Source organism: Bombus vancouverensis, chromosome 15 (assembly GCF_051014615.1).
Source record: "Bombus vancouverensis nearcticus chromosome 15, iyBomVanc1_principal, whole genome shotgun sequence".
NCBI lineage: Eukaryota > Metazoa > Arthropoda > Insecta > Hymenoptera > Apidae > Bombus > Bombus vancouverensis.
In genome coordinates, this window is record NC_134925.1 from 12,698,727 (window position 1) to 12,712,238 (window position 13,512).

The 13,512-nt window shown below is 36.7% G+C and overlaps 2 protein-coding genes and 1 long non-coding RNA gene across 6 annotated transcripts in view; 1 reads left to right on the forward strand and 2 right to left on the reverse strand.

The window, feature by feature from the left end:
• Cad99C (cadherin 99C) overlaps window positions 1-10,741 on the reverse strand; it is a 76,908-nt gene extending 66,167 nt beyond the window's left edge. For all 3 annotated transcript variants that reach the window (XM_033341191.2, XM_076625170.1, XM_076625171.1), the window contains exon 1: window positions 10,204-10,741. In XM_033341191.2, coding sequence (XP_033197082.1) covers window positions 10,204-10,206 — 3 coding nt within the window. In that variant the 5' untranslated portion in view covers window positions 10,207-10,741. The remainder of the gene's footprint in view (window positions 1-10,203) is intronic.
• On the forward strand, window positions 4,767-10,205 carry LOC117160471 (uncharacterized). Of its 2 annotated transcripts, XR_013060251.1 has the most exons (5): window positions 4,767-7,390; window positions 7,495-7,632; window positions 7,888-8,211; window positions 8,283-8,425; window positions 9,383-10,205. It is a non-coding gene; the product is annotated as an uncharacterized LOC117160471 (long non-coding RNA). The 2 variants fall into 2 exon arrangements; XR_004464801.2 differs by having other exon boundaries at window positions 4,770-7,632.
• A 581-nt stretch (window positions 10,742-11,322) lies between the features above and the next one.
• mRpL1 (mitochondrial ribosomal protein L1) lies at window positions 11,323-13,375 on the reverse strand. Its single transcript, XM_033341207.2, has 8 exons — window positions 13,103-13,375; window positions 12,711-12,909; window positions 12,428-12,632; window positions 12,147-12,329; window positions 11,958-12,072; window positions 11,759-11,877; window positions 11,587-11,684; window positions 11,323-11,493 (listed from the first exon to the last, which is right to left on the reverse strand). Exons 1-8 carry the CDS (start codon window positions 13,110-13,112, stop codon window positions 11,364-11,366), a joined length of 1,059 nt encoding a protein of 352 aa, XP_033197098.1. The 5' UTR covers window positions 13,113-13,375; the 3' UTR covers window positions 11,323-11,363.
• Between the last annotated feature and the right edge of the window lie 137 nt (window positions 13,376-13,512).

Consider the following 13,512-nt stretch of genomic DNA (forward strand, 5'->3'; position numbering starts at 1 on the left):
GTAATCGATATTATAACAAACCGACGATTATCGATATCTCGTCATATCGCTGTCCATGTCGCTATCCATATCGCCATTAGTTTGCGAGATATTCGCAAAAACGGCCATTCCAGCTAACCTAATTCTTATCTTTTACTTATACTTTATAAACATATAGGTTTGGCATTTTATCCGGCTAGGGCGAGGAGGCGATCGGCAACCAATAATGACCCATACGAACGCAGTCACGGACGCACAATTATAGGCAGAATTCACTGTGCTGGTATCGACAGGTTTTTGCGAGTATTTTGGAAACCGAGGTAGGCCGAGCGACGGTTACGCGCTTACGCATACAGGAAAAGATTTTAAAAACGAGGTATTAAAAGATCTTCCACGTCCAAGGTGCCACGTCCAGCTTTCTAAGTAATCAGAAAAATTGCTTAAGAAGCGTTCGTGGTTGAAAGTTCGCGTAGAATTGCCGTAACGACGACGCCGGCTGTACGAACAACGCAGCAGCTACAAGACGGTGCTACTACGGATCATGGATCTGACCTGTATTTTAGGTTTTTAACTACTGAAAATGGAGGTGACAAGAGTCAGGGGTATCGCGGACTCGTAACAAGTAACAAGCAACTTGGCCCCTTCTTTGAAACTCCGTGCGATAATTGTAATTCGATATATCTATGAGACACACGATACGGGTAAATTTCTTTTCCTGTCCGATGATTAAACATTTAGGTGATCGTGGTTGGAAATACGAGTTGATCGCGCACCGTTCGACACGGAACTGTGAACCTTAGGTAGGAAGCCACAATTCTGTATCTTTCTTACGCGAGAAACACTTGGAAGATATTACGAAATTAATTAATGCTTACATAGGTACGAGGTAAGATATTATAACAAAAGAAGAGCAGAAAATTATAACTTTAAGAAATTTAAGAAAATATCCAAGAGAATTCTTTACTACGCATCTATTACATTTATATTTTACATTATCTATCATATACCTATGTGTTTTACGCGTTAATTCCGAGATTATTATTTAGTAGAACGTAAAATATATCTTCGCTTTTAATAAAATACATAATTTATTATTATAGATAGATATATGATTTATTAAACTTTTAATAAAATATACTTTCGTTTTTAATAAAAACTGACATACAACCGAATCTATCTTCGATTAGCGAAATATGTTCGATAGACGGTATACATAATTTTCTTGCCAATTTCCTAACTTTTCTCAGCTATTGGCGATCGATCTTAAAGCGAAAGTCCCATTGAAATTATCCAAACATTTTATACTCGCGTAAAATATTTTCGCGTACGATTATTACAGTATTCCGACGATAACATTCGCCATTTTCGCCGTTTTTCGAAAAGCTTGGACAAAATTTCGACTTGATCGGCGAATTTCATACTACGTATGAAAAGTCGTCGACGAGAATCTTGAAAAATTCATTCCCTTTGGAACCTTTCGCGTACGTTCTTTTGATCGTGATTCCTTTTCACACAGGAATTTCGACTCGACTTCTGGCTTCGCGCGTCTTTACCTTCACCTTCGTTTTTCTCCGCGCCCGGCTATAATCTAGCCTCTTCCCATCTTATCCCTTGCTCGTGTCCTGCATCTGGCTACCTACTCTACAACCTGTGTATCTCACAATCACGATCAATGGGCACGGTCAGTAGCCAGCAGCATGGTTAAAAGCACCGCGCCCCTCTAAAGAAAGGAATACGTAAATTGGTGACTCGATCTGGAAGACATTCCGTAACATACAGAAACGAGTTTAGAAGCAAGCGTATACCTTTCAATTTGTTCCGACTGTTTTATGATCGGTCCATACTGATTGACAAACGTTTCAACGAATGCAGTGTCCAATACTATTCTCATAATTTCCAATTTAGACTCTGTTTTCTTAAAAACTTAATTAACGCATCGTAGTCAGTTTATCGCCATCTTTATCTAATCTTAATCTAATCGAGTTAAGCGAACAGATATTTTTTGTTGCGAAAATTCTTTTTCTTCGATTTTATCGAATTACACAACGACAAAGAATTACGCATATGAGAATAATGTTTGAACTTCTCCGATGCAAGTTGATACATTTTCAAACACCGGCCTACTCAAAATTCTTCGTTTTATACGTTTAGTGTACGAAAGTATACGAATAGTATGTATTAGCGACGGCATTTCCTACAGTTCTAGAGGATCAGGTAAACAATTAGCCCGACGTTGTACTCTGAACCGATGCAGCAACCTACCGAACGTCTACCAGGAGGACGAATTGCAGGAAATCTATGGGGTTATAAAGGAAGACGTACATTCGCTTTCCACAGCAAGCTAATAAAAGCTATAAAAGAATAGATAAAAAGCTATCATCGATGTCGTTGATCCGTTTATTTGAAATAGATAGTAGCACTACGTTTAACGAAATAACAATTTGGGAGATCTGGCCATCTGGCCATAGAGTGGGGAAAGCGGATTGAACGGCATTGTGTTGTGAGAGACGGCTCCACGGCTCGATATAAACGTTCCTAAGATATAATTCAGTTTCAGAAGTAAGAAATTTCAAAGGTTATAATTCGACGATACTCGGCGAATGAATTCTTCTCTATTCCATAATTTATATCAAGGCAAATAACCGCTCGATCTAATTACGTAAAAAATTAATCGAATAGTACGTATCGCGATACACGTACTCTGTACTTGCATACGGTTAAGTGGAACGTCTGGCGTAAGAGGAGCTGAGCGGTAAGTTCGGTAAATCAAACGTCGGACAGGGATTCGTTCTGATTAATTGAGTACAGATAAACGAAATCCCGCTGCATATATCATGCTCTGGTGTTTGTTCGTTATTATTACTTGCAAATACTACTCCATACATCATTTTTCGTTTGATCGCGATGAAAAGGAGGAACGAGACCACGGGGAAAAATGAAAATCAGAAACGAACGATCACGGGAATGCCTCTGCGTGTACGACAATCGCGCAATTTCTCCGAAACCGAGCGTACTAGAAATTAGAAAATAAATCTACGAACGATCGCATTCCTTCGAAACTACATAGTAAATGCAATAGAGAAGATCATTAGATCATTAGATCATTAGATCGTTTAATTAAGCAACCATCGATCTGTACGAAGTAATTTGCCAAATCGATCGTTTGCGTTTTCGTTCCGTATTCGCTTTCCAATCATCGTTCCTATATAAATAATACACGACTGCTGTCGCCGTTTGCGACGCGACATTCGTTCCGTAGAGATATTTTAGCCACCGAGAATTCATTACAGCCACTTATTTCGTTGTTCGCCATGATATGACGCGACGCGATACAAGGGGCGACCAATCAGACAAGCTAAAAAAACGATCGAAACACGCTTTGCTTCGCACCTTCGAAGGACGCTTACAGGAGCGAACAAGAACCATGAAAAACACGATAGGCAGCAAGGTTCGCAACTTTTGATCGTTCAATTTTGCAAGACTTTGCATCGAAAGATCGCCTAATCTCAAACTTATCTATGTGTACGTATCTACAAAGTTTTCAACATTCTCCAACTGCGCTTAATGTTCCATATTTCATCCTGCATTCTCTCCTCTTTCACGTAAACGTATTTCGATTCGACGATTTCGCTTCGAAGAAATAGTTTCTTTCTACGAAAAAGGTGTGTTTTCAACATCACGTTACAGCAATCTGTCTTCGCGATTGGAGTATCAACGCTGTCCTAATTTATTCTCCGCGTGTCCTATTCGGCTAATACCTGTTGCCCGGGGTCTGCTATGTCTATGCACTGCTGTGTTCACTCGGAACAGGTGGATGCAGAGGTCAAACGTAACGTCGAAACTAGTCGTAAATCAAGGTGAACCGAGGTGGTTCGCAGTAGGCGCAGATATAACGGTGACGACGGTCAAGTCACCACGGTGCCATGGCCTCCTTTCCACGCCAACGTTCGCCCCTCTTCCTCTTCCCCTTTTGCCTCCTTACGGCTCGCGATACCTCTTCTTCGACTTGGCCAATTCGTCTAACTGTACATTGTACATTCGTTCGTATAATCCGTTTCTTTCCGTACGTTGAAACGCGTGTACACGATTATATTTGGCTCCTAGTCATCAAGGCTCGTGCACGCGCTCGCGTCGTTCGCATTCCGCCAAAAATTATGCAACTCGTATCTATAATTTCATTTGGAACAGCAATCAGGTATAGCAGCGATATGAAAATTCGCGAAATCGAAATCGTTCTCGACGAATTCGAAATAGCTACTTGTCGATACAAGAGACGCGTTCAAAAAGAATAAAAGAACGGTAGCATGCATTCGTAAGAGAAACGCTTATAGTTTGATCATCGGTCAACTTCATTCTACGTTCTACGTATATTCACATTGTCTTTGATAAGTTAATAATACAACATTTATACACGCGTATTCCCAGTTTCAGCAGTTACAGTAAAGTATCTGAAAAAACAGAATTAGTTTAAAGAAGAAAGGCACGCTTACGTAATTATATACGATATTCGGTTCTGCTAAATTAGAACAAGAGACGGCAATTAACTTGAAACGATGGATACAGCTAAATGTCGTATCTGTGGGTGTGCAAACACGCATTCTAACAATATCCAACTTTTATGTTAGAATATCTCATGCGAGAGGATATTGCGGTACATTGTCTTTGCACCGCTAATTAACGTTGATGAGAAGAAGGTGATGCATGATCTAAAATCTAAACAGAGTAAAATCTCGTGCCAAGCCGCGTCGAGTGAAACGACTCCCGAAGCTAAGCGTAAAACTGCGTTCGTTGCCACAGTAGATCATTCGTGATCATTTACGACTTCACACGATGATCCAAAGATCCAAGAGAAATTGCAAGCGATCCATGAAATTTTCTTGGTAACGCTGGTTATAGAGTGGCGATACGCTCGTTATAGAATTTTCTTATTGGAATAAAAAAAAAAAACACACAATCAAGTCGAAACTAGATTTCCATGGCACGAAATTGTACCGTGAAACGATACACAACGATGACTCACGAAGCTATCGAGTACTGTATCGACCGTCGTTCAACGTCCAAGTAATCGAATATGCAGAAATACACGGACGATTTAGTCGATTAAGTAATAACAGCGATACGTTCGAACGTTTCGAAAAAAGCAGAATATCGGCGAAAGACTGCGATGCCGAATACGTTAAGATCGAAGCAACGTATAACGTGACAATAATTTCGCCAAAGTTATATCGTGTCGCGTAATCGTGTCAATATTACAACGAATAACACGTTTAATAACGACGATTTTCAAGAAACCTATGTACGATGGAAAATTTACACAAGTAGCGTTTATATCTGCATTTACGTCCTGATTCCAGACAGCTGTTAACGCCGAGTTTGTTAAGAAGCAGGAAGACCACGTTTATCTCGGTGGTGCATCTAAGATTCAGCGATCGCTGTCACACGTTTTCCAACACGCGAAAACAGTATGTCTGAGACGTGGGAAAAAGCCATGTACCTACCAAATTAATTCAATCTCTATGAGAATTCGCTCTTTTGTTACAGCTACGTGCGTATTCTACTCGTCTCTTTATCTATCCTATGCATCGAAATCGTACGTATACTCGCCTGCAACACATTCGTCGTTCGGCGTCTCTGTAATTCTTTATTTAGTTCCACTTTAATGACCGTTATAGTCGACGTTATAGAAACGTTATAGTCGAATATATAAATAGTCGAAACATTCGAATTCTCGCGCAACTTCGTTTCGATTGATTTTCCTTGAAATCTCGAATGTAATCCAAGTTTTTTTATACGGCAACGACCTTAAAATCGATTTGTGTTGTACAAGTCCGCGTATTCGATTTTCTAATAACAGCTTTCCTAGTGAAACGAACGTTTCGTCGAAACACAGGTACAACTTACGACCGAATATCTACGACTTTCGCGTTATCCAATTATGGGATAGGTGTATGCGACTCCTGACATTTTATAATCATAATAATTCAATCGACTCGTTTTGGTGATCCGGCCGAATTTACATTTACCAATCGTACTTGTACGCGTCCGTGGTAACGGTCTTATGTAATAATCGAGCAGACAAAATATAAAAACATACCGATAGAACTAGTAGCACTCAGCTTTCGCTTTCTCTGGTTCAACAGACCAGTTTTTCTAGCATTTTCTCCGAAACGTTTACATGCAAACTAAATACCTTTCATCAAAAACGTTATAAATTACGACAAAAAAAAAAACAAAGAAAATTACGAAAGCGAACAATTATTTTCAATCGTATGCCCATTATCACGTTCCATATCCTCGCATCTCGTTCGACTTCATTGATACCTAAAGTTTGTATTTTATAAGTACATGAGCACGCTTTACGGAAAGTTGAACACTTTGGTCTGCCATCTTGCTTTTAATTACTATTCCAATCAAAAACTCTAAGATCCTTAATAGATGCTAATAGATCCTTGGTATGTTACCAACGAAACAATACATCGCGACCTTAAGATACCCACAGTTAAAGAAGAAACATCCAAGTTCAGAAACAGATATAATATAAGAGTTAACAACCGCCAAAACCCATTAGTTATCCAATTGCTTGACACAACGGACCAGATCCGCAGATTAAAAAGACAATACTCTTTAGATCGAAGCATTAGATTCAACTAGAATCAAACATACTATAAACTCTTATAATCCAAGTTACAGTACCACGTCAAAAGTATTTACTTATAATTCTCAATGAGAATCGATTGTAAATAGTCTACCAAATAAAAAAAACAAAAAAATCTTGCTTTTAAAAGGATTCGGATAACAAATTGGGAGTGCCACTCGTCGTCGAATCGGAGGAAACAGTATATGTCGCACGAAGGAAGTCGGCAACAAGAAAAACCGGTCGACTCTAATACGATAACCATTTCGTATCTGTCATTTTTCCAAGGCCGATACCTGTTGATCCCTTTTACGCGTTCCCTTTCCACCTACTACGTTTTATCAATTTCCACAACAATCGAGCAAAGTTCTTTCTTAAGAAACAACGATAAAACACTGCCATGGCCGATGATTTCGAGATTGTGCGTGCCACATGATTTAACCGAAAGAATCACAAGTACACGCGAATCCACTTAGAAGTTGACCACAGGAGACGTCTGAAACCAATGGCAAAGTGGATAGGCAGGTTTTCTATCAGAGACTGTCGATCGGAGAAAAACTTGTCGCGATCGACGTTAACCCCTTGCACTTTTGTCCCTCTTTTGGTTTAACATGTTATATCTTAACGCGAATTATACGTATATCGTCCAGCTTTTCTTCTCCTTTTCCCCCTTTGTCCGATCGATCGTGGTTATTTCCAACTTTTCTTTCTATTACTCGTTCAACGAAAAGACCAGATATTTCAACTACTCGGAACGTAATACGTACATCTTAGAAGGTTCGTAACTATGCCAGGTAACGGTAACGAAAGTAAATCACACACACACACACAGGCACACACATATGCCGCTATCACGATCACGTACGGACATTCTGTTACAGGTTGGCTGTTCGGATGAAGATCACATTGATAGAAAGTCAGATGGGGATTATTATCCTCTCGCTTCTTGTTACTTGCAGCAATAGATAGAATAGATACAGGTATACGCGGAAAAGCAGATAACCGCGATGCGGAACAAGGTAAATTACAGAAATATTGATTGAGATAGAATCGGATAAAATCACTCGCACAATTCTCGCGCACTATCTACTTAATTGTACCGCCGCATAGAATGCTTCTATGTAGATCTACACATGTCTCTAGTCATGTATTTACGGAAAAATAGTAGCCTAAAAATTATAAGCGAATTATCGTTGTATGGATAAAGGAAATGTTATTTAATTGGAGGGCAAGTGCCAGAATTTCCACTTAAGCGTCTTTCGTTATGTGTGCAGATTGTTCTCAGATTTACAGAGATAAGAGATTTCCGATACGAGGTTTGCGAGTCGCTTTGGGGACTGAATGAGTCTTGGAACTCGAGGGAATTTGCGCTGCCTCCTAACTTTCCCAGAGTGAAAAAAGAAAAAAAGAAAATCGAGTTCAAAGGTGGATTAAGAGGAAAAAGAGTAAGAAGCCACCGTCTGCCATTGAACGATCAAACCACGCTGCTGTATCTCGTCTAGACTTTCATGATACGCCAACAGCACGATGAAACAATATTTATTATGATTGTCAAGACAGGCGGAAGAATAGAGTTTGCGGTTTAACATAATTACTCCGTGCGTATCACAATAATATTAATTAGTAACTTTTTATAGGCATCACGATGCGTGGAATCAAATGTTTACAGGGACTACAGGTCACAGACTACACAGTACAGAGGGAATTCTTTCGCATTGCATAATTACGTTGCAATTAGAGTAGGTACAACCGCGCGTCGGTGGAGACAGGAAAAGGAAACGTCAAACCAAAGATACCTACGTAGCCCTAAAGGTATCATTTGCATTAGCTTGTAGAAGTTTTGCAGCAATCTACACGCATGACTAACCGAACAACTCGTTAAGAATACGCGTATAGAAAAGAACAATTTCATAATATCGGTACAAACTGTCGTTGAATCGTGACAATATCGATGTTGGATACTGTTATGTGAACAAAGTGTTACAATTTAGCCTCGATAAATGATTAAAGAAAAACTCAAGAGATTATTTATACGAAGACGATAGATCTTTTTATAGAGTCGTAAAGACTTTGTGTGATGTTAAAAAGTCACTTAATATACTCTAAACACTCGTCGAGATTATTTTTTTATCTTTAGACTAAAAGTCTAACAAACTTATAAACTTATACCTATACTAATAAACTTAAGAGTCTAAAAGTTGGATCTTGGAAATGATCGATTTTATACTGATACTTAACCTTTCCGTATTCACGATAAAAAAAACAATTTATCGATACTGTTTAACCAAACGTCATAATAAAATAAAACGTCAATCAAAGAGTGAACGTGTTCGCAACCCTGTCATTACCAGCAACGTGAATGAACGATTGTTGCTTCTGACTTGTTATCTTTATCCCCATCGAGTAGCACGTGTTGGCATGTACATACAATCCTTGTGCATACAAGGATTCGACATACGTGCATTTACTTCTTCGTAATATGCTTCGATTCCACGTAGCAACAAAACGCTTTCACCTGCCGGATTCGATTCAATTTCACAGTTGATGAAATACTTGATTTGTGCCAAACACTTCTATACCTCTTATAATTAAACTCGATGCATGTCACAAATTTGATTGTAATAATCGCTACTTACATTTGATACAACCGGTTTCATCAAATCTCAATCGATAAGGAATTCGCAACGATTCGAGTCGTAAAATGTACGACAGATGATGAATACATATCGCAACAAAAATATTTAATTACCTTCTTCTTCTTTTCTTTAGACTTTATTTCGAAAGCGATCAAACGTTTGGTACACAGCGCCAACTATTGACGATAGGATAACGTAAGTACGATTCAATGAATCTATTGGATTTTTCACGATTTAACTATCTCAATTCAAATATTCCATTACACCAGCTTCAATATTCCAACTCACTCACAACTTCTTTTTATTCTTTGCGTCAATTTTAACACGTTACCTATGATAAGTGAAAAAAGAGCATGTGAACGATGCGATTTTATACCTGATTTTATACACGAGTTCCCTTTTTTTATTTTCGATACAACAATGCGTAAATTTAACTATTTTTCGATACATCTCGGATAAAGTCGTACCACCGAATTGTAGCTTCAACTTTGCAATTTAACACACACAAACACACACACACACACACACACATATATATATAATACAATTTCAGTTTAGAATGATATATTTTATAGAAAAATATCAATTTCTTTGTATTTCACTCTATTTAATCTTCTCCCTTCCTCTTCTTTCCTATTGTAAAGCTAAACAAAAAACGCATTTCAAATGCACGCTGCTACCATCTGCTATGTATAGAATAAAGCATTTTTCTCTTTTCAGGCGTAATATACGTAAAATGAATAAAATATATAGTTTTGAAAATAAATTATATATAATATATGCATGATTCTTACAATCGGCTAAATGCGTTATTAAACATAAATAATAAAATTTATTAAATTAGATATTTCAATGAAACAATGATTTTATCCTACAACGTCTATCACGTCGAACAGAGTTTCAGTACTTGGACAACTGGACACATTCTCATAAGTAGTATATATATGTACTTACCATAACTGTGTGCGCTAGTGTATGCTCATGCGTGTGTTATATACGCCGGTGTGTCACCTAGTGTTACTGTCTGCTGTCGAACCCAAGCATGTCTATAAAATAGCCGGTAACACTGATCGGTCGTCGACGAATTTGCTGCAATCCAAAATCACAATTCTTGCTTGTTGGTTGTTACACAGTCGACACAGATCACCATATGTAAACACACACACACGTTGTTTGCGACACGCGTGGGATCGCGCATGTATCGAAGCGCGCACTCACATCCACTGTAATCGAGTTTGCACAGAAAAAGCCTTGTCTAACGTCTTCCTGACTTTCTGCTAATTTAAGAAAATCTGATGTTCATCGTCAATTTCATCAACGGACGTTTTAACCAGCATTGAATAAAGAGTAGTTGTCAGCTCTATATGTTTCGCTGTATTTCATATCTTTTTTTTCGACTTTTCTCGCGCCGTTTTAATAAAAATGGGAAAAGTCACGTACGAAACGAGGAGAAGTCACGGATTTTCAACCTGGCGGACACCGACTGAGCTCTCAACCGGGCAGGTAGGTAAGCCGTTGCCCCTCCACTCTATTCACCACCACGATCGCTCACCATTCTCCATTCTCTTTACCTTTGCTTCACTTCGCTTCGTCTTATCCTTTCATATTCGTGCTCTCTACTTGCATACATCAATATATTTATATACGAATATTTATATATAAATAGAGTCTATTATCATATTATATCCCCGAAATATTTAAACCTCAAATCTTAATATGTTGTATTCGATATATTCGTATCAATTAAGACTTAATATACTCTTAAATACGTGTATGTAGAATGTTCTGAACAAATCTTTTTATTTTAACACGGTAAAGTAAGATAATGTGGGACATGTACATATACCTACATACGTACACTATGTATGGAAAATTTTATGATATTACATTTCGTAGAAAATAATTGTACCAACCAATTAATGGCATATATATATATATATATATATATATATATATATACATGTTGTATGTATGTATGTACATACACACAAAAACGCGCGCGCGCACACACACACACACACACACAAATAATATATTTGTGGAATAGGTAAACAACAATAATATAACGCTTAATTTATAGTTAGGAATAATTTTATTTGCGGTACATCAAACAATTAATTCGTAGTAATAATTGCTGTTTCATCTTGTTCTTGCTCTTTTGTTTCCTCTTTATTACTTGTTGCAAGGTAATCTTGATAGTTAATTTTAAACAATTCTTTAGACAATTCACTACTAATTTGAACTCTGCAACGTTTTTAAATGTTTGCATTATTGTGCTACTTTGCTATCTCATGAAAGTTTCGTGTATTATTTACCAATTTAAATACATATATGTACCTCTCGATAAATAATCCATCGCGTTTTGGTCTCATCGATTCAACGTCATTAATTAGCGAGGAAAAGTTTTCTTCCAATTCCTGTGTGTTCATGTTAAGCTAATAATTAAACAAACAGGTTAAATACATATTCTTTATCAAGTTTTGTACAATGTTATACGTTAAGAATTTACCAAACCAAAAGTCACGTTAATTTGACCATATTCTTTGAAAGAATTATGAGGCTCTGCAGTGTATGCGATCCCATCTTTGTACTTTCTAACTAATTGGCTCATATTATTACCCAAAGTACCTGAAACATTTAAGTTATTGATATTTCAAAATTTAATAATTGTAAACAAGCCCTTATGTTTAATGACTATGTTTATTTACCTGTTCTCAAATTTGGAAATCTCTTTTTTAGCAAGCCCCTAACTAATAACAAGTCGGTTAAAATATCAGCATGAGCTACGATATAATCATATTCTTTGAAAGCAAATGTCCCATTCTGTAATAATTACATTTATATTTATACATATTTTATAATGTTATATACCATTACTGTATAATGCTTTAACTTACTTGAATCCTTTTTATCAGTTCAACACCACCGACTAAGTCAGCTCCAGCATTTTTAGCATCCTCCTGTTCTTGGAGATTCTTGCAAAAGGCTAATACCGTTCTCTTATTTTCCCCATAAGTAAATATATGTGGTGTATTAATGATTCTCGTAAATCTATCAAGAAACCTATTCTTCTTCTCACGCTAGTATATTTTATAAAACACTTCTATTAGAAAAGTATTCTTTGTCTACTTTGACATATGATAAAAACTACATAAAAATATTAATCATCGTTTTTTACCCTCATATCTAATTCTATAAATGCATTAACAACTGCATTAGGCTTATTAAACATAGTTGGATGATGTGTTTCACGGTGATTTTCTATAGCTTCTTTTAATGAATACACCGGCTGCTGATGGTATTTTACTAGGTACACATCGTCGACTGCTTTCCACTTCCAACTTTCATTGATGGTAGTAAGTGGACAAACTTCCACCTTCGTACTGTTAAATTATCAAGGTACTCTATACATTGTAACAATATATACTATGACAATAAACTCGAAACTACAAATTACTCACTCCTTCTTACGCTGTTTATGTGGAATAAATCCCACTTTTTCAACTACTGCCTTAACTTTCTTCTTTCTAAGCTTTAACCTCCTCTTTTCTCTTGTTCCTTTCCTAGCTGCATAATCGCGACTTTGCATAAACATGTATGAACCTATATTGTATCCAGCATTATGGTTATATGTACTACGGAAACTGTTTATCAACCAACCTGCAGATATTAGTTAAAATTATTCAAAAATAAAACCAATAACTATATATCCATATCCGAAAAGTACATTCCAGGTTATAGACAAAATTCTATGTATCATATATAATTTTCTGATACGCTTCGTGAAATGTATTATATAGGTTTATTAAGACAACCATGTTTTGAAAATATATACAAATTAAAAATAACTTACTTGCTAACATTGTCGTGATTGTACATAAAACAAGCTTAAATAGGTTAAGACAATTACCAAATAAAATACATACTAGGGATATTATGTTTCTAAACACCCGATATAAATAAAATAATAAAAACTAAACGATATTGTTGACAACCTGTTTAAGTTACTATATATATTGTATATGTTTTATAACTATAATGTAAATACTCGTTGTACATAAAAATTCTATTTCTTTCTTTCTGTAACGTCAAAATGTTTTCATAATCCTTCGTTGCAATCACAGAATATAGTAAATTGGTTTAAGAAAAACTAAACAGATATAACTTTTGTCATCATACATATGCAAAATGATAACTTGAAAAATGGAATAAAATTCGAAGTAATTAATCTAGTGCATTTATGAAACAGCACTATTTTGACAA